Genomic DNA, 27,026 nt, shown 5'->3' with positions numbered 1-27,026 from the left:
CTTTTGCTTTTCTTTTTAATCACATTCTTTTCTAAGTGTACTCTTTCTTCTTTGTGAAAAATAAAAATAAAATAAAACTAACTGAAAAATTCATAATTGAAATCATATACATTACTACATATCCATACTTAACATTTCTCCCACTAAAGGAAGGAGATGCATTTCTGTATCTCTTGGAACAACATTATAATTATGCAGTTTAGATTTTTTTTAAGTTTACATTTTTTAGTCATTATATATAGGTTTCCTGGTTTTCTGTTTATCTGTTTATTCATATCATTCCTTCAAATTTTCTCATAGATCTCTGAATTCTTCAGATTAATTGTTTCTTCTGGAAAAATAATCTTCAGCTTATTCATGACCACGATTTGTTTAGCTATTTCACAATGTCTTCTTAGTTTCCATTTCTTTTCTATCACAAAAAGTATGTTTCTGTATATTTGGGTTTATAATAGACCATTCTTTTTTTCTAGTATTTGGGGGGAATTAATATTCCTAGTAGTGAATCTCTGGGTCAAAAAGGATTAGACATTTTAGTCACTTTTTTCTTATAATTTCAAATTGTTTTCCATTTTAAAGCTTCCACAATGTAGTAATGTGCCTATCTTCCCACAGGCCTTCCAACATTGACTATTTCCACTCATTGTTTTAGTCAATTTGCTGACTGTAAGGTAAAGTTTTCAGGATTGTCCCAGGTACATTTCTTTTGTTAGCATGTTGGGGTTTATAGTCTATGACCATTTTTCAGTTGACTGATTGGCCAATCAACCAGTCTATTCTTCCTTGTTTGTGTTATTTCTTCTGCAGTGAATTTAATTCTTATTCACATTTCTTCATTCCAAAAGTATTTAAATCTTAGACTTTTAAAAGACCATTTTTATACTTGATATTGTAATTTTTATTTTTTATGTGTTAAAAGGACCTCATTTAACACACATTCGTGAGGTGCCATGCTAGCACAAAAATGAAAACGATACAATTCCTACCATTGAAGAGCCAATAATAATAATGATGATGATGATGATATAGGGCTTACTATGTGCCAGCCCCTATACTAAAGTTGTACTAAAGGCTTTTAAAATGTTCTTTTATTTGATCCTCACAATAGCCCTAGAGAAGAGGTATTATTATTATCTACTTCTTATAGATGAGGAAACCTGGGCAAGCAATGGTTAAGTGAATTGCTCAGAGTCATACAATCCAGTAAGTGTTTAAGTCTGGATTTGAACTCAGGTCTTCCTGACTCTGGGCCTAAAGTGAACTGTACCATCTAGCTGTTTACATTAATGTAAGAGAAATAAGAACACAGTATGTACACACACATACACACATTTATCATTCTGTTACTAAGTAGAATGCAGTAATGCAGTACCATGATATAGAGAAAAGCAAAGTGCTGTGTCTTTCAGAGCAGAGAAAATTCTTTCTGCAGTAAATAATCTTTTTATCTCTAGCCTTTTTCAAGAGAAAGGAAGTTTTAATATAATATTCTTTTTTATGGCTATCATTATTTGATTGTTGAGCAATCTTTCAGGTTTACTCTCTACTATACAAAAGCACACACTGTCACTATTAATGTAAACGAACACATACATACATCTTCAACTAATATTCAATCCAATTTTTATACATGCTTTTAGAAGAATTCACTTTCATATATGTCTATAAAGATTAACAATAACTATAATAAATTTTATTTGGGAACAGCATGTGTTGAGATTCTATTATTTTTTCACATATAATGATAATGTTGAGTATTTGTTATTTAGACATTTGTATTCTAGGATATTATTTACTTAATATCCAGATCTTGGGCTAAATATCCTAAACTACTGAAAACAAAGAAGGCAGTGGGGAGATATAGGTAATGATTTTGCATCACTCAAAGAAAAACAAAAAACAGCCACTATTAATGCTAATATGATACTTCTATGTAGTAGCTATAGTTTATAGCAGGGGTTGGCAACCTTTTTGGCCGTGAGAGCCATAAATGCCACATTTTTTAAAATGTAATTTCGTGAGAGCCGTACAGTGCTCACAGTGCAGCTCCTGTAACAGAGCCTGAAAAAAAATTGACTTTATGGCTCCTGCAGAAAGAGCCATATCCAGCCCTCAAAAGAGCCAGATATGGCTCAAGAGCCATACGTTGCCAACCCCTGGTTTATAGAGTATTTTCACATATATTATGTATTTGATCCTCACAACAACATTGTAAAATAGATAGGGTAGGCATTATATTCTCTTAGACATGGGACAGCTAAGGCTCAGAGAACTTAATTGACTTGCCCAAGGTCACAAAATTCAATTCAACATTATATAAATTCCTGCTCCATACATGCTAGCCTTGAGATATGGTATCTTTAAGATATAAAGGGAAAATGAGGGGAAATCCTAGCATTTTAAGTGACATCTACCCCAACTCATCCTCACTGCTGTGGTAAATCTATCTGAAAACATTGACTACAGTCACACAGGATGGGAAGACACAGATAATCTGCAATTCTGGAAGGACTAACCTAATGGATGAAATCACACACCCATTTGAGCATATAAAAGGCACACAGCCAATAAGATATTTGCAGTTTATATCTCATCTTTTCTTTGGATCATGGGTTGTTTTTTTTGTGTTTTTTTTTTTTTTGTCAATTGAACTGAGGAATAACGTTATGTGTTTTAGTTGTGTGCTATCTATAGAAGATTCTGGCCTGAACTTTATTCTAATACTAGGGGTACATGTGTGAGCATGTCTGTTTGTTTGTATAACCCATGGCCCAACAGTGAACTGAATTCAAAGTTCAGTCTTGTGGGCATCTCCAAGAATCATATTTCTAGCTCATTTTCCTTCTATCCATCATTCCTTATAAGAACCTCATCAGGTCTAGATGTATCCACTGATGCAGATAAAAGGGTGCCAAATGTCTTTATAAGGATTCAAGTTAGCATATTGGAGGCAGCCTTAATTTCATGCCATAGAATGTACCAAAAAAAAGTTTCATAGTAGCCTATAAAATTGGCAATGTAATTCTTACTCACTCAGCTTCATCCCAGGGATTACTACATTTCTTTATAAACTTAAAGCCTTATAGTATTTCCTTAAATATTAGGTTCCTGCGTTGAATAAAAGTGAATTTTGGGTTGCTAGAGATATAGTCCCTCATACTCTATTGACCTCTGTGATACAAATAATTCATGGTAGTACTTGAAATAGGGTACTTTTGGGGATGGGATGAGATGGAATACTTTGGGCCAGTAACAAGAGTAATTACTTGGTGGACTGAAGGCTAGCTGTTAGCCTGGTCAGGCCAAAGCCTGATCTGGAACCAGTACATAGATTTACTAAGTCACAAAGCTAGATATAATAATTGAAATGTAATTTATTTCCAGAGATAGAGAGAGAGTTGAAGGGTAAGGGAAAATCCTTCTCATTAATTACTAGCTACAAACCTCAATTCTAAACCTCCTCAGGGAGGGTCTTCAAAAAGCTGATGGACTACTCTATTCCCTCTCCTCTCTCACCTAAAAACCCCAGCCCTTGTTCTAGATAACCTGCACTAAACCCTCTCTTGGATATTATTAGAGGTGATGGTCTGTGACAAGCTTGGCAGGGCCCAGGGAAGGTCCTAGATTCAAAAGGACCCAGACCTTGTCTTACAATCAATGCAGACAGCTGGTTCAGGATCACAAGGTTCTTCTCCAAGGGAAATACAGTAACTAGACAACAACAAGGCAGCAGTCAGGATAGGAAACAGAATAGGCTCAGCAACCTAAGGACAGGCAGCCACTCTCCCCAGGTACATCCAGAGAGAAATAGCCAACCCCCTCAGTTCTAGGCTAACCCCTCTTCCCAACACTCCAGAATCTTTATCCTCTGCAATCATCATCTCTTACTATAACTTATCCTTTCCTTATAACATACTCCTGTATTCCAATGGATCTGTGATCTCATTAATGTGAATATTCTGTCCAGTGAAGTAGATTACAACTCAACCATGCCTGCCCATCCTTATACAAGTCTTATCCATGTCCTTCTATAAAATTGGCATGGGCAAGGGAGGAGGGAGTCCAATCAGTGTGCTAGGGGAGCATTCTTACATCTTCCTACATTTCATGGATACCAGTAGAATACAGTCATATCTTGAAGATATTGCAAGTTCAGTTCCAAACCACCTGAATAAAGAATATTGCAATAAAAGAAATCATGAATTTTTTGCTTCCTTAGTGCATATAAAAGGTATGTTTATATTGTGCCAGGCAAAATTATGTCTAAAATGAACAAGGTACATAACTTTATTTTAAAATATTATATTGCTAAAAAATGCTAATTGTTATCTGAGCCTCGAGCAAGTGTTAGTCTTTTTTGCTGGTAGAGGGTCTTGACTCAGTGTGTCTGACTAATCAGTGTTGTGGTTGCCAAAGGTTAGAGTGACTGTGTAGTGACGTGAAGTAAGAAAACACTGAGGTTTGCCATATTAGAATATTGGGAAGCATTAGTAGTGTTAGTAATTGACCTAATTTCAATATCTTTATGTCCCATGTAATAGAGAGGCACAAGGAAAAGGAGATGAAGGCAAGGACAGTTAGGGGAACCATCAGAACACATACATTTATTGATTAAATTCACAGTCTTATAAGGGTGTAGTTTGTGGTGCTTCAAAACAATTTGAATAGTAACCTCAAAGATGTCTGATCACAAGTGACCATAACAGATATAATAATTCTTTTAAACCCTTAACTTCTGTGTATTGACTCCTAGGCAGAAGAGTGGTAAGGGTAGCCAATGCGGGTCAAGTGACTTGCCCAGGGTCACACAGCTGGGAAGTGTCTGAGGCCAGATTTGAACCTAGGACCTCCGTCTCTAGGCCTGATTCTCAATCCACTGAGCTACCCAGCTACCCCCAACAGATATAATAATGAAAATTTGAAATACTATGAGAATTGCCAAAATGTGACACAGAAACAGAAAACGGTGCTGATAGACTTGCTCAACACTTGATTGCCACAAACCTTCAATTTGTAAAAAATATAATATATGCAAAGTGCAATAAAATGTCTGTACATAGTTTGTGTCCACTGGTAGTATTTCATGCTTCCTACTTGCCCAGCTTCTATTTCTTACAGTTATGCATTTCTTTGATAAAACCTTCTATACCCTTTCTCCTGTGTAATTGTAATCCTGTGTAAATCTGAGGGATTACTGAGAGGAATGCAAATACACTGAGGTGAAGGACAATCTGGAAGAAGAACTAGTCAGTTAGTAAGCATGTATTAAGTGTTATCTATGTGCCAGGCACTGTGCTAAGCACCAAACATGAAGAAAGGCAAAGGACAGCTCCTGCCCTCAAGGAGTTCACTAAAGGAGAAGACAACAAGCAAACAAACAGGTACAAACAAGAACGAACAGCCTAGCATTTCCAGCTGCTTTTCAGACATCTCAAACTGGATGTCAGTAGATATAAATTCTTCCTCACTTCCTAACTTCTTTATTACTATAGAGGAACTCTCAGTCCCTCAGACTCACAAAGTGGGAAGTCGGGAAGCAGAAATGAGGAAGGAGAACATTCCAGGCAAGAGATATACCCAGAGAAAATGCCTATAGCTGAGAGAAAGATGGATTGTCTTGTGTGATGAATTGCAAGGAGGCCAAGGTCACTTTATTGAAGAGTACATGAGAGATGTGTCAGGTGTAAGCCTGGAAGGGCTTCAAGTGCCAAATAATTTTTTTTTAATCCTGGAGGTGATAAGCCACTGAAGTTTATTGAGTAGGGTGCTGAAATAATAGGACCTTTGCTTTGAAAATCATTTTTGTGGCTGAATGGAGGATGGACTGGAGAGGAAAAAGACTTGTGGCAGGTAAACTACTAATCAACAGGCTTTTTTAGTAGTCCAGGTGTGAGGTGATAAGGGCTTGCACCAAAGTGGTGGCAGTATCAAAGGAAAGAAGTGGTCCTATTCAGGAGATATTGCAAAGGTGAAATCAACAGATTGGATACAGGTGTTAGGGAGTTGAGGATGATGTCCACTTTGTGAGCCTGAGGGACTGAGAGTCCCTCTATAGTAATAAAGAAGTTAGGAAGTAAGGAAGAATTTATAGGAAAAGAAAATGTATTCACATTTTGGACATAATGAGTGTGAGATGTCTACTGGACATTCCAATTTGAGATGTCTGAAAGGCAGTTGGAAATGCTAGACTGGAGGTCCCTAGAGTAAGGCTATGGCTGGATAAGAAGATTTGAGAATCAACATTTGACAGGATAATTAATGAATAGATAAAATCATCAAGTAGTATAGGGTGAAGGGATGAAAGAAGAGGACCCAGGAATTAGAAGTCATGATCTGAATGATAATTTAGCAAAAGAGACCTAAAAGGTAGAGTCATCAAGGTGGTAGGAGAACTAGGAAAGAGTGGTGTCCTGAAAGCCTAGAAAGAAGAATTTCAAGGAGAAATGGGTGACTGACAGTGACCCAGACTGCAAAGAGGTCAAGAACAAAGATTGAATAAAGGCAATTGGATTTGACAATTAGAAGATCTTTGGTAACTTTGAAGAAAGCAGTTTCTGTTGAATAATGTGGTCAAAAGTTAGATTGCAGAGAGTTAAGAAGAGAGTGAGAGGAGAGGAAATGGCTGCTCCTCTTATAGATGACCTTCATATATGCAGGAAGCAGAGAAGGAACTGACAGACAAGGAGAAATTGAAGATAAATTAGAGAGTGAAGATGACAGAAGTGAAGCAAAAAATAATTATATTAAAAGATCATGCTCTCCATATAGGCAAAAAATCGATGTCTCTAAGAAAGGATGCAAAGATGAACTTAATGATTGTAGGTCTCCCAAAAGAATATGACAAGTCTAAATACCTGAACACCACAATACAAGAAATAATACAAGAGAACTGCCCAAAACTTCAAAATTTAGAAAAAAATAGCCAATCAAAGGATTCCATATGGAATAGCAAAATGTAAAAAACCCAGAGCTGCAAACTCCAAGACACGTAGTAGTTACATTTAATAATTACATTAAGAAAAAAACAAATTCTGCAAGTGACCAGTAGAAAGACCTTCAAATATAATGGAAAAGAAGTTTTAATAATACAAACTATTCTATACCCAGTGGACATTACAGGAGAAAATGGAATGCTGTGTTCCTCAGAGCAATGAAACTCCATATTATAAGAGTAATATTAAGAATTTAGGTCTTATTACATTAACTCTATGAATAAGGAACAGAGGAGCTGTCTTTTTCTTTTTTATATTTTCCCATAGTTACATGTTTCATGTTTTTTCCCTTCCTCCCAAGCCCCCCAACCCCTGATAGCCAATGCACAATTCCACTGGGTTGTTACATGTATCATTGATTAAGACCTAATTCCATGTTATTGATAGTTGGACTAGAGTTATCATTTAGCCCCTACATCCTCAATAATATCCCCATCAGCCCATGTGTTCAAGCAGTTGTTTTTCTTCTGTGTTTCTCCTCCCACAGTTCTTTCTCTGAATGTGGCTAGTTTTCTTTCTCAAAAATCCCTCAGCCTTGCTCTGGATTCTTGCATTGCTGCTATTAGAGAAGTCCGTTATGTTTGATTGTACCACAGTGTATCAGTCTCTGTGTACAATGTTCTCCTGTATTTGCTCCTTTCACTCTGCATCAATTCCTGGAGGTCATTCCAGTTCACATGGAATTCCTCCAGTTCATTATTCCTTTGAGCACCATAGTATTCCATCACCAGCATATACCACAATTTGTTCAGCCATTCCCCAATTGAAGGGCATACCCTCATTTTCCAGTTTTTTGCCACCACAAAGAGCGAGACTATAAATATTTTTGTACAAGTCTTTTTCCCTATGATCTCTTTGGAGTACAAACCCAGCAATGCTATGGCTGGATCAATGGGCAGGCAGTCTTTTAGCACTCTTTGGGCATAGTTCCAAATTGCCATCCAGAATGGTTGGATCAGTTCACAACTCCACCAGCAATGCATTAATGTCCCAATTTTGCCACATCCCCTCCAACATTTATTACTTTCCTTTGCTGTCATATTAGCTATTCTGCTAGGTGTGAGGTGGTACCTCAGAGTTGTTTTGATTTGCATTTCTCTAATTATTAGAGATTTAGAACATTTTCTCTTGTGCTTATTGATAATTTTGATTTCTTTATCTGAAAAATTACCTATTCATGTCTCTTGACGATTTATCAATTGGGGAATGGCTTGATTTTTTATACAATTGATTTAGCTCCTTGTATATTTGAGTAATTAGACTTCCATCAGAGTTTTTTGTTATAAAGATTTTTTCCCAGTTTGTTGTTTCCTTTCTGATTTTTTACATTGTTTTTGTTTGTGCAAAAACTTTTTTAATTTAATATAATCAAAATTATTTATTTTACATTTTGTAATTTTTTTCTAACTCTTGCTTGGTTTTAAAATCTTTCCTTTCCCAGAGATCCAAAAAGTATACTATTCTGTGTTCACTTAATTTACTTATAGTTTCCTTCTTTATATTCAAGTCATTCACCTATTGTGAATTTATCTTGGTGTAGGGTGTGAGATATTGATTTAAACCTAATCTCTCCTGTATTGTTTCCCAATTTTCCCAGCAGTTTTTGTCAAATAGTGGATTTTTGTCCCAAAATCTGGCCTCTTTGGGTTTATCATACACTGTCTTGCTGACATCATTTACCCCAAATCTATTCCACTGATTTATTCTGTCTCTTAGCCAGTATCATATTGTTTTGATGAGCACTGCTTTATAGTACAGTTTAAGATCTGGTACTGCTAGGCCACCTTCCTTCACATTTTTTTCATTATTTTCCTTGATATTCTTGATCTTTTGTTCTTCCAAATGAACTTTGTTATAGTTTTCTCTAATTCAGTAAAAAAGTTTCTTGATAGTTTGATGGGTATGGCAATAAATAAGTAATAATTTGGGCAGAATGGTCATTTTTATTATGTTAGCTCATCCTACCCATGAGCAGTCAATGTTTTTCCAATTGTTTAGATCTACTTTTAATTGTTTGAAAAGTGTTTTGTAGTTGTGTTCATATGATTCCTGTGTTTGTTTTGGTAGATAGATTCCTAAGTATTTTATATTGTCTAAGGTGATTTTAAAGGGTATTTCTCTTTCTAACTCTTGGTGCTGTGATGTGTTGAATACTGCTATTTCTTCATTGTCTATACTGCCTTTTATTAGGATATAATTACCTTCTCTATCTCTTTTAACCTTCTATTTTTACTTTGGCTTTGTCAGAAATCATGATTGCAATCCTGCCTTCTTTTTCTCAGTTGAAGACCAATAGATTTTGCTCTAGTCTTTTATTTTTACTCTATGTATGTCTACCTGTCTCATGTGTGTTTCTTGTAGACAACATATGGTAGGATTTTGACTTCTAATCCACGCTGCTATTTGCTTCCGTTTTATGAGTGAGTTCATCCCATTCACATTCAGAGTTATAATTATCAACTGTGTATTCCCAGACATTTTGATTCCCTCTCCTTGTCCTCCCCTTTCTTCTTTCACTATTTCCTTTTATACCAGTGTTTTGTTTTTAATCAGTTCCCCTAATCCCCTCCATTATTTTACTTCCCTTTCTCCCCCCTCCCTTCTTATTACCCTCTTATTGTTCTTTAAAACTATGCTGCCCCCCCCCACCCTTTACCTCTTTAGTATTGCTTCCCTTCCCACCAGACCATTTGTTACCCTTCTAATTTAATATAGGGCACAAATCAATTCTCTGCCCCAATGGATCTTATTGTTCTTCCCTCTTTAATTTAATTTCAGTGCACTTAAAAATTAAGTATTTCCTTTCTCCAACCTCTTTGCCCTTCCATTGTATTGGTCTTCTCCCCTGTTTGCCCCATACACTTCTTTATGAAATATAAATTTACTCCATTTTGTCTGTTTTCCCATTTCTCTTACTATTATCTCCTTTTTTTACCTCTCTCTCTCTCTTTCTCTCTCTAACTATATATATCTTGACATTTTATCCTATACAGTTTGTCCCTGTTCCCTGTAAGTATACTTCTTCTATCTACCCTGTTGATACTAACAATTTTTAAGCGTCACCAATATCTTGTTTTCTTATAGGGATATATGTCAATTGAGCTTATTGGGTCCCTTAAAGAAAAGTTGTTTGTTTTTTTCCCCCATTCTTTATTTTTAAACCCTTACCTTCTGTCTTGGAGCCAATACTGTGTATTGGCTCCAAGGCAGAAGAATGGTAAGGGTAGCCAATGAGGGTTAAGTGACTTGCCCAGGGTCACACAGCTGGGAAGTGTCTGAGGCCAGATTTGAACCTAGGACCTCCCGTCTCTAGGCCTGGCTCTCAATCCACTAAGCTACCCAGCTGCCACCTTCCCCACTCTCTTAATTACCTTATGGTGATTTGCTTGAATTCTGTGTTTGAGCAGAAACTCTCTGTTTAAGTCCAGTTTTTTCTTTATGAATGCTTGGAAGTCTTTGATTTTGTTGAATGACCATACTTTCCCCTGCAAGAATATAGTCAGGTTTGCTGGATAGTTAATTCTTGGTTGTAGACCTAGCTCTCTTGCTTTCCGGAATATTATATTCCAGCCTTCCGGTCCATCAATGTAGATGCAGCCAGATCCTGTGTTATCCTAACTGTGGTTCCCTAGTATCTGAATGACTTCTTTTTAGCAGCTTGTAATATTTTTTCCTTGGTCTGGTAGTTTTTGAATTTGGCTACAATATTCCTAGATGTTGTCAGTTGTGAATTAAATATAGGAGGTGATCTGTGGATTCTTTCAATTTCCATTTTTCCCCCTTGTTCAAGATTGTCAGGACAGTCTCTTGTATAATTTCCTATAGGATGATGTCCAAACATTTCCTTTTGTCATGATGTTCAGGCAGACCAATAATTCTTAAATTGTCTTTCCTCAATCTGTTTTCCAGATCTGAGGTTTTGTCAATGAGGTATTTCATATTATTATAAAGAAAGAGGGTGTCCTAGGGAGATATAGATATCTAGTGAGGTGGATGTATCTTTGTATTCTCCCTAGGTGCTGATGATGGGGAATCACCAACCCCAATCACCCTTGCTAGTTGTTATAATTTCCCCTTTCAATAACATTTGCCCAGGGAAGGACTCCGAAAGGTTAGGTGGATGGGTAACCCTTTGAGGTCCAACCTGGGGTTGAATCAATTATTAATATTGGGCTCTGATCAGTCTTGGATCACGTTTGTTATCTGATTGCATTTGCTCCCTCCCCAAGGGTTGTGATATAAAGACCACCTAGGAAGGTACTTATTAATCACTCTTTATCTATATTATATAATTAGGGAAAGGATAATCAGGATAAGGATTGGGTATTGGAGACCCTGTCAATCTAATATCTATAATCTATAATCACTCAGGACTGGAGGCTATTGATTTAGTAAAGCTGGAGCTTTTGTTCTTCACAACCCCTCTGGCCCAGCTTGGCCACTGCCAAACCAGAGAAAGTGACTGCTGTTAATACAGCTGTGTTGATGATGTTATTCTCTCACTATCAGTGTTTGGTGATGTACTAGCCCTCACAGCCTTCAGGAAATATTCAGATCCTACCAACCCTCTGTTTCTTCAGACCACCCAGCCTCCCTTCACCACCCAGGGACCCAGAGACCTAAAGAGCTAGGAAGATTCAGACCTAAAGATCTAAGGGACCAAAGTCCAAAGGACCAAAAACCACCTCCAGGTGGCTGTTAGGGGTATTTATACTCCCCAGCCAACCAACTTTGCCCCTAGCTCACGGCATCTGGGAACATTCCAATCTCTCCAACTGCCTCCCTTGTCAATCAAGGTGACTCCAACATTTCTAAGGATTTGAATATAACATTTTCCTCAAATTTTTCATTTTTTAAATTTTGTTTTATATATTCTTGCTGCCTTGTGAAGTTATTTGCTTCTAGTTGTTGAATTCCAATTTTTAAAGACTGAATTTCATCCCTGACTTTTTGGTCATCCTCCTTCTGGTCTGCTTTTCTTTGTAGGTCATTTTTTACCTTCTTTGCTTCATTTTTCAGCTAGTCAATTTGGGCTTCTAAGACATTATTTTCTTTTTTTAGATCACGTATTTCCTTTTCCCAATTGTCTTCAGCCTCTGTTGATTATTTTCTGATTTCTTGAGTTATTTGAGTTTTGAGTTCTTGAGTTAATTGAATTTTGAGTCTTGAGTTAATTGAATTTCAAGTTCTTCCAAAGCCTGTGTCCATTTCACTGAAGTTTCTATGTTTTTCTTGGTGTTCCTTTATCTTCTTCTGATCCATTTGCTCTTTATTCAATTTCTGGATAGAAGCTGTCAATTGTGGTTTCTTTTTTCTTTTTCTGTTGTTTACTCACATATTTTCCCTTCTTTCTCCCCTGTAATTGGCTGTAATCTTGATCCTCTGATCATTTATTTTTTTATCTGTGAGTTTGGGCTATTTAGCCCTGGGAGGGCTGTTTTGTTGATTAATTAGGTTAGTGGGACCTGAAGCCAGATTTTCCCCAGTTGGTGGTAAAAATTAAATAAGTGAATTTGGCTACTTTCCCTGTATTCTGTGGGAGAGGGGTGTTGGAGCTTCCCTGCCCTCTGAAGACTTCTTGTCTGCTGTATTGATAGGATCAATCCAGGTAGGATTGATCTGCACAGCTCCAAGTGCCCTGAGGTCAGATTTTCCCCAGCTAGTGATAAAAGCTAGAGAAGTGAATTAGGCTTCTTTCACTGTAGTCTGTGGGGGAGGGGTGTTGGAGCTTTCCTGCCCTCTGAAGACTTCTTGTCTGCTTTTAAGTTAGGTTCACCTAGAAGATCCCCAAGCTCTGTTGTATTGTCAGATTTGGTTTTCTGTTACCTCGGAGCCCTTTGTCCTTGATTGGTGGTGAAGAGCTTTATGAAGGTCTAGAGCCTTGCTGCTTCTATGCTGCCATCTTCCCAGAATTCCCTTAAAAACCCTCAGAGTTGTTTTGATTTGCATTTCCCTAATTATAAGAGGAGGAGCTGTCTTGATCCCAAGCTATACTTTGGAACAGATCTGAGGAAAAGGTTCTTTGGAATGTTAAGAGAGGGAACCTGAAGACCAACTGTAACTTAGGTTGTCAGTTGTTGCTCTCTGGACTGAGAGGGACAAACTGCTGTTTTCTACTCTCTCCTGCCTCATTTGGAGTTTGAGGGAAAGGAAGATAAATCCTGAAGGATCTTGGTGCTTCTCCCTATTACCAATCTAGGGAAACACTAGGATTAGATTCAGTGCTTGATTTACTACAGCTGGTTACTCATTTCATCTTTAAGAAGACCACAGAAATTCCTGTTTTGCTCTAGTCTCTAGGTGAAAACCCAGAGTCACAGTTAGATGGCTAAGCCTCAGCCAGCTGGCTTTGCTGTTCTTTTTAACTGGAGACGTAGTTAAAAACTTTATGTAATCTCGTAAGGATATTAGTGTTAGGTTATTGTATAATAAGGAAATTTGGGGTTAGTTAGAAACCAGGAAGTCAGTGTATCCTGCTGAAGACATTTCATGTGAAACCAGTTGGGTTTTTGGTTGAGTTAGACCCCCTTAGATTAGTAATCCTTTTTATATCCTTATGTTCTTTTATACTACACTATAATTTCAATAAATAGTTTATATCATATATATACTGACTATATATATATATATATATGTATATATATACATACATTGTGTGTGTGTATGTGTGTACACAGATATTTCAACAATATCTTTTGAAAGATTTTAGAAATATTTTAAATGGATTATGTTATTCTAGTACTTACAGTACTTGTAGGACAATGAGGAAACCAAGAAAGGTATTTCATTTCTTAGACCTGCCTAACAAGTACTGTGTATTTCTGACAATGAATGTTATCACCTTTAGATTGAAGCAATACAACAGCCTGAGACCCTTTTCTCTTTCATTTGGAGCAGTGGAGAATGGCTACTGAGGCAGCTGTGTGTTACAGTAGATAGCTACAGTATTCTCTATGTTTTTATGATTTATTCTTCAACACTCCTTTAAGATTAGGTTATTTAGGGAGTAGCTAGATAACATAGTGGATAGAATGCCAGCTCTGGAGTCAGGAGGACTCTGGTCAAATCTAATTTCAGGCACTTTCTAGCTATGTGATCTTGGGCAAATCACTTAACCCCAATTGCCTAGCCCTTGTCACTGTTCTGTCTTAGAATACTATAGAAGGTAAGGATTATTAAAAAATAAAAAAATAAATTTCAAAAAAGATTAAATTTATTTAGACCCCAACTAATTTTTATCTGTTTCCCTAGCCTCATATTAAATATAATCTTTATTACAGTATAATCTTACAAGAATATACCTGCTATTTTTGTTTTTCTGCATTAAACTAGTTTTTATGCCCTAATATATGGTCATATACCATATACTACTGAGAAAAAGGTATATTCCTTTCTAGTCCCCTTCAGTTCTCTTCAGCTCTTTATTAGATTTAGCTTATCTAAAATTCTACTCATCCCCTTCACTTCTTTCTTATTTATTTTTTGGCTAGATTTATCTAATTCTGAGAGGGAAAAATCAAAGTCCACCATGATTATAATTTTGCTATCTATTTCCACTTGTAATTCATTTGACTTTTCCCTTATAAAATTGAGTGCTATATCATTTGGTGCATTTAAATTTAGTTTTAATATTCATTATATCTTTTAACATAATTCATTTTCCCTGTTTATCTCTTTTAATTAAATCTATTTTAACTTTAACTTTGTCTGAGATCATGATCGCTATGCCTACTTTTTTTTACATCAGCCAAAGTATAATAAATTCTACTCTAGCCCTTTATTTTTACTCTATGTTCATCCCTCATTTTTAACTGTGTTTCTTGTAAGCAAGATAATGTTGCTTACATACAATATGCTGGATTCTGGTTTTTTAACTATTTCCATTTCATGGGTGTGTTCATCCCATTCACATTCAAAGCCATAATTACTAGGTGTCTATTTCCTTCTGTCCAATTTTTCCTCATTCTTTATCCTTCTACCTTCTTCTTTTGCCCTATAGTTCCTCAGAAGTTTAATTTACTTCTGACCACTGCCTCCCTAATCTACATCCAATATAAGAGTCCTCTCTAATCTTCTTCCCTTGCCTCCTGTTTCTTAATCTGTACACCCTTCTAAGATTTTCTTCCTTATCTTATCCCCTCACCTTCCTATTTCTCTGGAAGTTAAGTCTTTTACCTTTCTAGATGTAGTGTTATTTCATCTTTAATCCAATTCTGATGATAATAAGTTTTTAACACCACAGGCTCTTTATCTCCCCTCCACTGTAACAGTTCTTCCATTCATACCTCTTTTGTATCAGATAATTGCTCCATTTTTACCTCTTACTACTCAATTTTATTTTTTAGGGTCATCCTGCTATATTCAACTCAATTCCAAGTTTTATATTGTTGTGAGGAAGATTAGATTAGTTAGTTAGTTAAGTATTAAGGTTGACCTAGCAGGAAGGAGCTGGAGCTGGGAATTCCAGGATGGAATGAGGGAGCAGGAAAAAGTGACTTGTGCCCTGAGAGTGGACTCCATTGGTGGTGGGCAAAAACTGTTGCCAGCCTGGGAGATCTCAGAGCAAAGGACACCCTGCTTCCTTATTTTCCCCTGGGATCCTGAGTGGTGGCATCTAGCAGAGAGAGAAGATCAACAGTCCTGTGCCAAGGAAGAGGAGAAAGTTTTGAGATCTGGTGGACAGCATTTCAAGCAAACCCTTCCAACTTGGTACCTGAGACAACCTTGGCTCTTGGCATCCAGAGATCATCAGTGGATTGCAGTGAGAATCCCAAAGCCACAAAGCCCCTAGCTGTGCTGCTCAAGCCTGGCAGGTTCCAGGTCTGAGGCAGTCACCCAGAGACTCCTTCAAACTACCCTAGTAATGATATTCTTAAGAGTTACAGATAACCCTTTCCATATAAGAAGTAAATAGCTTTTAACCTTATTAAATTCATTACAATTGATCTTTCATGTTTATCTTGTGTTTTTCCTGATTCTTCCATGTCAAATTTTCCATTCAGTTCTGGTATTTTCCCTAAGAATATCAGGAAGCCCTTTAATTTATTAAATTTTCATTTTTTTTACCTTGCAGGATTACAAAGCCGAGTGGGAATCATGATTGCGAAACCAGCTCCTTTGCTCTTTGCAATATCATGTTTCATGCCCTTCAGTCTTTTAATGTAGATGCTACTAAACCTTATGTTATCCTAACCATAGCTTCACAATATTTAAATGATTTACTTCTAGTTATATGTAGTAGTTTCTCCTTGATCTGGCTGCTTTGAAACTTAACTATAATGTTCCTGTAAGTTTTCATCTTGGGATCTCTTTCAGAAAATGATTGGTGGATTTTTTCAATTTCTATTTTAGCCTCTAGTTCTAAGACTTCAAAGCAATTTTCCTTAACAATTTCTTGAAGCATAATGTCTAAATGCTTTTTTTGATCAGAACTTTCAGGTAGTCTAACAATTCTTATATTGTTTCTCTTCAATGTTTTCCAGGTCTGTTTTTGTAATAAGATGTTTCATATTATCTTCTATTTCCCCATTCTTTTGATTTTGTTTTATTATTTCTTTGTGTCATTAGCTTACCCTTGTCCAATTCAAAAGGAGATATTTTCTTCCATCAGTTTTTGCATCTCTTTCCAATTGGTTAACTTTTTTTTCATAATTTTCTTGATTTTCCTGCATTACTCTTCTTTTTGGTCCTAATTTTTCCTCAACATGTTGTTTTTACTTTTAAAGTCATTTCTAAGCTCTTTTAAGAACTTGTTTTGGGCTTATGACCATTTAACATTTTTCTTTGAAGCATTAGAAGTAGCTGTTTTGACTTCACAGCCTTTTTCTGAACTTGAACCCTGATCTTCTCTATCACCATAGTATCTATCTAAGGTTGAGTTCTTTCTCTTTTGCTTACTTATTTCTTTTAAAACAGCCTATTTCTTGATTATTAATTTTGTTGCCATTGGACTCTAATTCAAAGATGTGGGGGATAATATCTCAGATTTCAGGTTTTTTATGCTCTTTGTTTTCTGAGCTCTGTCTGAGAGTATTTGACTTTTGGTTCTTCTAATATTTTATGATTTAAGACCTGGTATGGTCACTGCTCCATGCGTTGGACTCTTAAGTGATCCCAGATATTCCTTTCTGTCTCTGAACTAATGCCAAAACCCCGAGCATTGCTGCCACTGCAAATGATCTCTCACTGTGTTTTCCTTTCACATTTGCAACTGCTCATTCCTCTTCCCAGGAACTGAAACCACAAATTCAGCTTTCCCGGGAGACATCATAGCTAGCAGGGTCTCCATCACTCTGAGACGCCAGTGTGTACTCACTTCTCCTTGCCCAGGACCATAGCCTGGGACTATGTCTGCTCAGCACCTGTGTCCAGATATGCCAGTGAGGGACCTTCACTATCTTCCCCTGATCAGATATCCAAACCCCTACATAATCCATGGGGCAAAAGTTCCTCAAGCTGAGGGTGCCACTAAAACATATACCCCAGGGTTTGTTGTTTTGTTGATTTAATGGTATTTGCATGGACATATCTACACTTCAGTTAAGCCAGACCATTACCTGAAGAGGTCAAATCTTACCTAAAGTCTTCCCAAGTTGCCTTAAGATATTTGACTGCTTTACCCTGACTTTTTATTATTTCTGCCACACTAAAGTTCTCTTTGAGGCATATTTCAAATTATTTGTGGAGAAATTTGGGAGAGACAAGTAATTTCCTGCTTTATTCAATCTTCCCACTAACATTTGCCTTTTAAAAGTTTTTTAAATTTATTCATAGTTTGATTATACAGGCCTTTCTTTTTTTCTTTCTTTCTCTCAACTACTAGTTTTAGTTGTTTAACTGACATATCCATGAAATCAGAGACTTAAAGTTTAGAAGGAAGTTCAGCAGTCACCTAGTCCAGCCTCCTCTTTTTGTAATTTTACAATTACAATTAAGACAGAATTAAGAATGGCTCTTACATTGTGTTAAGTGTTAACAAATGATGGCTGTCCTTACAGTCTTAGATATGTACTTATAGCTTTTTGTGTTTTATATGTAATGATATTAAATGTAGTTTTCTAGGCTGGCCTGGGTATTTTAATGCCATATATAAAATTGTTTATAGTATAGCATTTATTCTAAGTTCCATATAGTGGGTTTACTAAAAATGAACTTTGGGGGAAATCAATTCTTATCATTTAGGATTAGCATATACTTGTTTTTCTGAATTAATGCAATAACTATTCTGAGATAAATGAATGGACTAGATGACCTTATTTAGGCCTATAGTTGTTTGATTTGGAGTTATGAATATTCAGGTGGCTGGTAGCATAAGTGAACACAAATACAAATGTGAGAAGTAGGTGAAGTCTCAAATGAGGGCAGATTCTGAAATGATGACAGGCTCTCAAAAGAATGGCTTCAAAATGACTATAATAGCACACAAGAGATGTGGTGAAGGAAATACAAACTATATTTTCTGTGATAAGGAACTTCTGGGACAAGATGGAAAACAGCTTGAGTGACAAGATTGTTGGTTAAAGAACTTAGAATTTACCCAGGTGGTGTGAGGGCCCAGGGCCAAGAGACAGTTGGGACCACCTCTATAAATACCCTCAGACTGCACCACCCAGGTTCTTAATCAGAAAAGGAAATTCTGGGAGGAGGGAGGTGTAGTCCAAGGGTATTTATAGGGGTGGTCCCAATTGTTTCTTGGCCCTGGCTCACGCCACCTGGATAAATTCTAAGTTCTTTTAACTGACGATCTTGTCGCTCAAGCTGTTTGCTTCCATCTTGTCCCAGAAGTTCCTTATCGCACATCTTTTTATCTACATTAAACCATCATCTTTAGGTATAAAAGAAAAGACTTAATGATAACTGCAGTTTAGAGAGATAGAAGAGGTAAAAATGGGATATTCGCACATGCATGTATTGATGACCAGGAGTTGTTTAAAGACCTGGTTCAGAGCAATTTCAGGTGAAATTTCATCCATCAGAGCTAGAGGATCAAGGATCCAATTGATAATTTCAGTGTCCAATGTTTTTGAAGATGTCTCAGAAGTAGAGTGATTCTGCATAAAGTATGACAAAAGGTCACCTATTAGAAACATCCTACCTGGAAGGGAGGAAAATGTGTTAGAGATGAAGATGATATACTAAGTGTAGGCAAGAGGTGGCTAGGAATATGGATTTTTTCCATAACATTTTAAAATTTAAATGTACATCATTATTTCTTTTCTAGGTGGGAATATGATTGTAAAATTTCAAGCTACTTGTATTCTGTATTTTTTTCAGGACCTCTAATAGCAGTCAGACATTGTCATCTTGCCATAATATGGAGCCGTGTTCATCAGATGAGTTCTTCCATGCCCTTAACCATGCTGAACAAACATTTAAAAAGATGGAAAACTACTTGAGACACAAACAATTATGTGATGTGATTTTAGTTGCTGGTGATCGAAGGATTCCAGCTCACAGGTATAATATTTTTTAATTATCTACTTTTTTATAAAATATTTTTATTCAGATGTCTGTTTTAAATATGTACTTTAAAAAATTGTGACAACTGTCAGGATCTCAATTCACTGTAAAAAATCTTGATAGCAAAATATATGTGACTTAACCTAGTTATATTGAAAATACATAAAAAATACTTAAAAAGCTATGAAAAATTTTCATGGAAAAATAGTATTAAACTTAAATTGTTGCACATTAGATAAATCCTAGACATTGCCATTTTAAACATTAATTTGCTTTGAAGCACTGGTATCACTCAGTGTTTCTGTTCCTCTGATCAAATCTTGTACCTCATTATATCTTCAAGTCTTCAAAGTCAATGTGTACCTGTTTTTAGTGGTGAAGGAGTATTTACAAGTATAAGCCTATAGAATAGAATTGCTAAGAGTATATGGAACTTATAGCCAGCTTCAGTTTGATGTGCTACTAAAAACAGGCCATTTGTGTCAGTGAGAAGCCAATGAAAGCAGTAAGTTGTACTTTTTTTTGAGTGAGATATAGAGGAGACATGGCAGTGGTGTTTAATGAATGATTAAATGAATGTCATTTTTTCCTTTGGCAATTTCAGTTTCATGGTTAATCATTACTATGGTCCCAAAAGCTTAAATACTTTAAAACTAATCACTACTACTATATGATCCCAATAGTTTTTTAAGTGTTCCAAAATTGAAGTAAAACACATTATTTTTAAGAATGGTTCTTGGTGGGATAGAGCCAAGGTGGCAGCCTAGTAGCAGTGAAAGCCTAAAACCACTCTGAATATCCTTCCAAACCAATCTTTAAAAGGCGAAAGGACAGGAGTTAAAGCAGGATGAGTGAGGGGGTTCTCCCACTGAACACAACATGAAAGGTAGACAGAGAGAGTGGATTTCTACAATATGAGGAAGAACTGGAAGCAAAACTACAAACAGAAAAGGGTAGATCAACCACCACCCCAACCTACCATGCCAAACTCAGAACCAAGGGGTAGGCGACTTCAGGATCCCAGGTTGTGGCACCCCAAACCCACCCCTTGAAGTAACAGACCTTGACAGTGAAGTCTGGAGGCCCACAGTGCTGGGCACTCTCAAGGCTACTTGGCAGTAGTGAAGATAGCTCCAAGGCAAAACCCTGTGAACCAAAAGCTAAGACAGAAATGGCCAGCAAAGTGGGGTTGTGAATTGATCCAACCATTCTGGAGAGCAATTTGGAATTATATGCAAAAGGATTAAATGAGTGCCTGCCCTTTGGATTCAGCCATACCACTGCTGGGTTAATACCCCAAAGAGATATAAGGAAAATACTTGTACAAAAATATAATTGCACTCTTTGTGGTGGCAAAAAATTAGAAAATGAGGGGGTGTCCCTCAATTGGGGAATGGCTGAACAAATTGTGGTATCTGATGGTGATGGAATACTATTGTGCTGAAAGGAATGATGAACTGGAAGATTTCTATGTGAACTAGAACAACCTCCAGGAATTGATGCAGAGTGAAAGGAGCAGAACCAGGAGAACTTTGTACACAGAGACTGATACATTATGGCACAGTCGAATGCAAACACAAGCAAAATCTCCAAAGAATGATACTTGGTAAGATTAACTGGTAACTTAATGGATTTGTCAACAAATATTTAGTGGGAATATTATTCCTTCCTTCAAGAAACTTACAACCAGCTTGGGAAGAAACAACCAAGAGACAAAATTGCATGACTTCTTATAGCAGTGTTTAAGAGCATCAAAGCAGGAGTGAAGAATCCTAATAGTGGGAAAGATCCAGGGGTTGTGGTCTGGAAAGGTAGGTGTGGTAATGGAATAATAGGGCTGAATCAAGAACAGTGCAAAGCTGAACTAGTTAAGTAAAAGGTTGTATTTTTGAAAGGAGAAAAGTGAGACTAGAGAAAGGGTGATAGGCTGGGAAGTCAGAGAGAAGTATAATAACAAGAGGTTGTTGGGGAGGACAGAGAATGAATTTTAGAAGGATAAAATAGGTATTTCTGCATAGTTATAGTTAGATATGGGAATCTGAGAGTTGCAGATTCTTGTACATGATGATAATGAGATCAAAGGCTGCCATCATCCTTTTGTGTGGCTAAGGTAAAATGATGGAAAGATACAGGAGTTGGAACTTTGGAATAGTTGACAATATACACCAGATTTTCTGAATTGTTCTTAGGACCATGACAAATTCCCTCTACCAGGTAACTATTTCAGATATGAGTTGAATATTTAAAGTGATGAAAAACTGTAATTAGAATTTTAAGAAATTCCAAGAAAATGATTATCCAAGGAAGTATGCGTATGGAGTCATGCTTTTATAATTTATTTTAAGACAATAAAATAAAACTGCTGAGCCATTAAAATGAAGAGACTCTATACTTCAGGGAATATTGAGTCATCTAGTACAATTCTTTCTTTTTATAACTGAGAAAGCTAAAATGTATTGAGGTTTATTGCCTAGTATCACATAAGTGACAACTAGAACCCAGGCCTCCTAACTGTTAGCACTTTCAAAACTTCTGATGTTATAACTGAGTGTAGAAAATTTTATCCTAAATTTTATTTTATTAATTTTAAATTATCAGAAAAATTTTATTTTAAAAGTCAAATTTTTAATAACTATATTCTAATGTCATTAAGTGATTCGTGAACAGTCAAAATAATATTAATAGGGGCATATCAGTGCCTAGGTGTACAGTATTAAAAAGAGTTGATCAGCTAACTGATGTTACAAATGAATTTCACAACTTTACTAATGGGCTTTGTTTATGTCATTCTAAAGGTATTACAGCAACTTTATATGGCATTTGCTTGTAATGAATAAAGACAAGTTATAAAAAAATAAAATACTAGAAGTATTTCTAAGTTCTTTGAAACAATGACTATTTTAACTTGATCTGATAAACTGACCTTAAAATGTCCTACCATTTGTTAACTACTTCTGGCAACATATTTCTAAAGCACATTTTAACAAAATTTTAGGAGTTTCTGGTCTTTTAAAAATAACCCAGGGTTGTTTCCCAGCTTAATTTGATTTCATCTTTAATGTGATATTTTTCCCCTTCTGGATATTACAGATAGATTTGCACACCGAGTGGTTAAATCAATTACCTCAGCAAAAATGTATCATAAGTAATATTAATTTATTGTTCAAAGGTGTGAGTAAAGCAATTGCTCAATTTAAAATTAATTTCCCCAAATAGTATACTTTCAAAGAATGTTTTAAAATAGGAAGTATTTATTAATAGACATTAGCCTGAATATGGTCATTGATTTTTCTTTTCTCCTAATTCTCAGATTGGTACTCTCTGCTGTCTCTGATTATTTTGCTGCCATGTTTACTAATGATGTAAGAGAAGCAAGACAAGAAGAAATCAAAATGGAAGGTGTAGAGCCAAATTCACTTTGGGCTTTGGTTCAGTATGCATATACAGGTAGTAAATTTTGATGAATAAATATCAGAAATTTATCTTAGTTTTTTTGTATTACTGAATAAAAAGCATATGCTGTCTTTAAATTTCTCATACCTTTTATCAGTAGGATTCCATATAATGTTATAGTTTTTTATTTCAACTATTGTTAGTATCATTGTCACAGATCCTATTATATTCTGGATACTATAGTGAGAGACCATAAAGTACTCTAGTTGACAGTCCAGTTGTTAAAAAAATTGTTTTTGTAGAGGTTAGATTTTTTAGTACACTTTAACATTTATTTTTTAAATCACAAAATAGTTATATAATGAATGGCATTACAAAATGAATGTTTGTGGAAAATATAATATTCGTGAACTCTTCTGATTTAGCAGAAAAATCCAAGGAGCTAGAATTATTTTTCTATTTGTTTAATATTTTGTTTACTCTAGAATGCCTTAAAATATATGAAACTAGAGAAAAAATAAAGAGCTTTTATCAGAAATAGTGAAGATAGCTTGAGGTTTTTGTTTTTAAAACTTAAGTGTAATTAATATAGTTTCACAATTAACTGGATTTCTTTTCACTATTAAGGTCGTCTTGAATTAAAGGAGGATAATATTGAGTGCCTGTTATCTACAGCTTGCCTTCTTCAGCTCTCTCAGGTTGTAGAAGCATGTTGCAAGTTCTTAATGAAACAACTTCATCCATCCAACTGCCTTGGAATTCGTTCTTTTGCTGATGCACAGGGTTGTACAGATTTGCACAAAGTGGCTCACAATTATACTATGGTATGTTTTTATTGGAGTATATGAAATTATGTGACTAGGAATGATTTGTTAGTCTGAAGCAAATGAAATGTGTAATAAGTTTAGGCCAAGTAACAATTTCCTTTTCTCTTAAGTTCCACAATCAGGAGTAACAATGCCTACATAGTTACTACTGGTAGACTTAAAACAGTGGGCAAACAAGAAATAGAAACTAAAGGAGAAAGGAAAAATGTGACACAAAGAAACATAAAGAGAAACTAGTAAAAGAAAGAAATGTGTCTGATGAAGAGTGGTAGTTGCTAAGAATGAGGCTTTTTGTCAAGATTATTTCTCTTTATCTAATTGTCTTCACCCAAACTAGGGTTGGTTTAGAATACTAAAGATTATATAGGGAAAGGCAACCAGCTTCTGTTTCTGCCACTTATTTTGCCAGGAAGAAAAGCTTGGGAGTATGAAGTTGGGTTAGAACCTCTAGTCAAAATCCAGGTGTCAGGGTAAAATAAGGAGACCTTGCAGTCAAGGCATATGGTTCCTGATTCATCCTGTGGTTAAAGACTTGGAAATTAGGTGTAGCTATTTATCACTAAATAAGGTATGGTTAGGAGGTACAGGAACCCCATGAATCTAAACTGTAGCATGAGAAGGGAATAAACAAAGTAAAGCAAGTAAACTTTATTTAGGGGAGATACACAGTGCAGGATTATAAGGAAAATTGGATGTATAAAGTCTGGTCCTTAATGGAATTAGGCACCCAATGTGGGAAATAGGTGTGTGGGGAGGTGTTTTTTTATAGGATCAAACATTGGCAGGTGCCAGTGAAGCTTGTACCTGGGATGTGGATTAAGGTTCAGAACTGGTGCTGACTCATGCTAGAGAAAATAAAGGTGGAAATTGGCAGGTAGTTGATATTCAAACTCCCTGATGGACCATAAATGCCTTATTCTAGCAGGTAAACTGGAATTTTTTAAGCTTCTTTGTTTAGCAGATTGAGGATTCTATTCCTTATGCTAACATACTATTATTGCAGGCTATCCAGTCTACTTTTTTCTATTATTTCACAAATGTGCCACATAGTTTAAAGGGTTGTATTTCCCTTATGATGTATTAATGTATTCTAAAGTAAAATAGTTCTAAGGCCTAAGTCTAGCATTATCATTTCCCTACTAAAACTCCAGTGCCTACCTCTTACCTTATAAAACACATTTGACATTTTAAACATCTCACAACCTACTTCCAATCTACCTTTCCATCATTCCCTTTCACACGCTTTTTGGTCTAGTCATACAGGCTTTTATACTGTTCTTCCTGATGCAGTCAAGTGGCACAGTGATTAGAGCATTAGGCCTGAAGTCAGGGAGACCTGAATTAGAATCCTGCCTCATATATCCCTAGCTCTGTGACCCTGGGCAAATCACTTGGGGTATATGAGGTATATTCTGGGAGGACTAATATCTCTGCTGTGAGAGCTGTTCATACACCTTTGGTGTCCACCTCTCTCAACTCTCACCTTTGACTCCAAGAAGTGGTAGTACATGCAGCAGCCATTCCCTGATAAAACCATCTTGGCAGGCAGCCTAAAATAGGTCTCAAGAGTAACTCGAGAGTAACAAACCCATTGGGAAGCAGCTCCCCCAAGTGCACGAAGGCTTTTCCTGGCAGAATGGGGGTTTGCGAACAGTTTGTTCCTAAAGTCGTGAAGGTGGAGTTCTTAGAGCTTGGTCAGACATTGAGGACTCCAACGTCATCCAGTGCCTCCCAGGGCACCATCAGATTGACTCTGGAGAAGAAAGTAAGGCTGATGACTTTGCATAACTGCCTCCCTTAAGTCCAACTCACATGCAAGTGTTATATTCAAGGAGGTCACTAACTCTATTTGATGTATATGAAGATGATGTACAGAGAGGATATAACAGTTGTCCAAGCAGAATCCTTCAGGTCAAAGTGGTTTATCCCTTCAGGACCCACCTGGGTTAATTGATATTATTAAATTGGGCTCTTCAGCTGGGATAACGTTGGAAATTTGACTGCGTTGGCTCCCTTCCCAAAATAAGCTTTTGAAACCGATTTAGGAAGGTACTTTAAACTTTAAATATATTTGGTAAGAAGGGATAATGATAAGGGATTGAGGTATTAGGAGACCCTACTTAAATTGCTACTAATGAAACTCTAACTGCAGGCAATGAAGAATCAAATGATAGCTTCCTTCTGGTCCAGCCTGGCCAGGGCTAAACCAGAGTAGGTAAAACTGCTGGGAAATCTTCAGCTTCTTCTTCTGTAGATCTTAAGCCTTAACAGTTGAGATATATCCACCCTTTCCACCCTCTTCTTCGTCTCCTGCCCACTTCCTGGATCCCTCACGGACCCTAGGAAACCTAGATAACTAAGATAATGAAACTCCTAATATCTAGGGCAGTAGACACAGAGATGGTGGTCAAATACAAGTTGATAACGGTATAGGGAAACACAGGAGGAGCTTGCAGAGTAGTGTTTGCAACTCTATCTCCAAGACCAGGATCCACACTCATCTCTACCCTCAGGACAGGAAAAGACCCCAGAACCTCTCCCAGGGTTATCAACTGCCCCCTCCTGCATCCCGCATGCCTATCTGAGAACATTCTATCCAACTGACTTATCTGTCAATCAAAAGTGAACTTCAAGCTCCTAGAGATTCAATATAACACAAGTCAAGACATCACCCTGATGATGCCATTGATCCACTTTGAAAAAGGAAGTATGAACAACAACTGTTTCTCCTGCATTTCCTATCTACAGGAGTATGCTGAGAAATATTTAACAACCAGTTTTCTGGGGAAAAAAAGGGGGGGGGGAATGGCATATCCCAACATACTTTTTTTTATTTATTAAATTTAAACATTTATTAATATTCATTTTTAACATGGTTACATGATTCGTGCTCCTACTTTCCCCTTCACCCCCCGCACTACCCCCACCCACGGCCAATGCACATTTCCACTGGTTTTGTCATGTGTCCTTGATCAAGACCTTTTTCCAAATTGTTGGTAGTTGCATTGGTGTGATAGTTTCGAGTCCACATCCTTAATCATGTCTGCCCCGACCCATGCGTTCAAGCAGTTGTTTTTCTTATATGTTTCCTCTCCTGCAGTTCTTCCTCTAAATGTAGGTAGCTTTCTTTACCATAAATCCCTCAGAGCTGTCGTGGGTCATTGCATTGCTGCTGGTACAGAAGCCCATTACATTTGATTTTACCACAGTATATCAGTCTCTGTGTACAATGTTCTTCTGGCTCTGCTCCTTTCGCTCTGCATCAGTTCCCAGAGGTCTCTCCAGTTCGCCTGGAACTCCTCCAGTTTATTATTCCTTTTAGCACAATAGTATTCCATCACCCGCATATACCACA

The 27,026-nt window shown here is 36.6% G+C and overlaps 1 protein-coding gene across 2 annotated transcripts in view; it reads left to right on the top strand.

Moving 5' to 3' along the window:
* Positions 1 to 27,026, top strand: part of KLHL5 (kelch like family member 5) — a 99,344-nt gene that overhangs the window by 2,379 nt on the left and 69,939 nt on the right. Inside the window, exons 2-4 of one of the 2 annotated variants that reach the window (XM_044682374.1) lie at positions 19,266 to 19,448; positions 22,762 to 22,898; positions 23,472 to 23,668. In XM_044682374.1, the coding sequence (XP_044538309.1) occupies positions 19,266 to 19,448; positions 22,762 to 22,898; positions 23,472 to 23,668 (517 nt within the window). The remainder of the gene's footprint in view (positions 1 to 19,265; positions 19,449 to 22,761; positions 22,899 to 23,471; positions 23,669 to 27,026) is intronic. The other variant, XM_044682375.1, reaches the window with a different exon arrangement.

This window comes from Gracilinanus agilis, chromosome 6 (assembly GCF_016433145.1).
Source record: "Gracilinanus agilis isolate LMUSP501 chromosome 6, AgileGrace, whole genome shotgun sequence".
Classification (NCBI taxonomy): Eukaryota; Metazoa; Chordata; class Mammalia; order Didelphimorphia; family Didelphidae; genus Gracilinanus; species Gracilinanus agilis.
The sequence above is the reverse complement of the archived record's forward strand: the minus strand, read 5'-3'. Positions and strand labels throughout refer to the sequence as shown.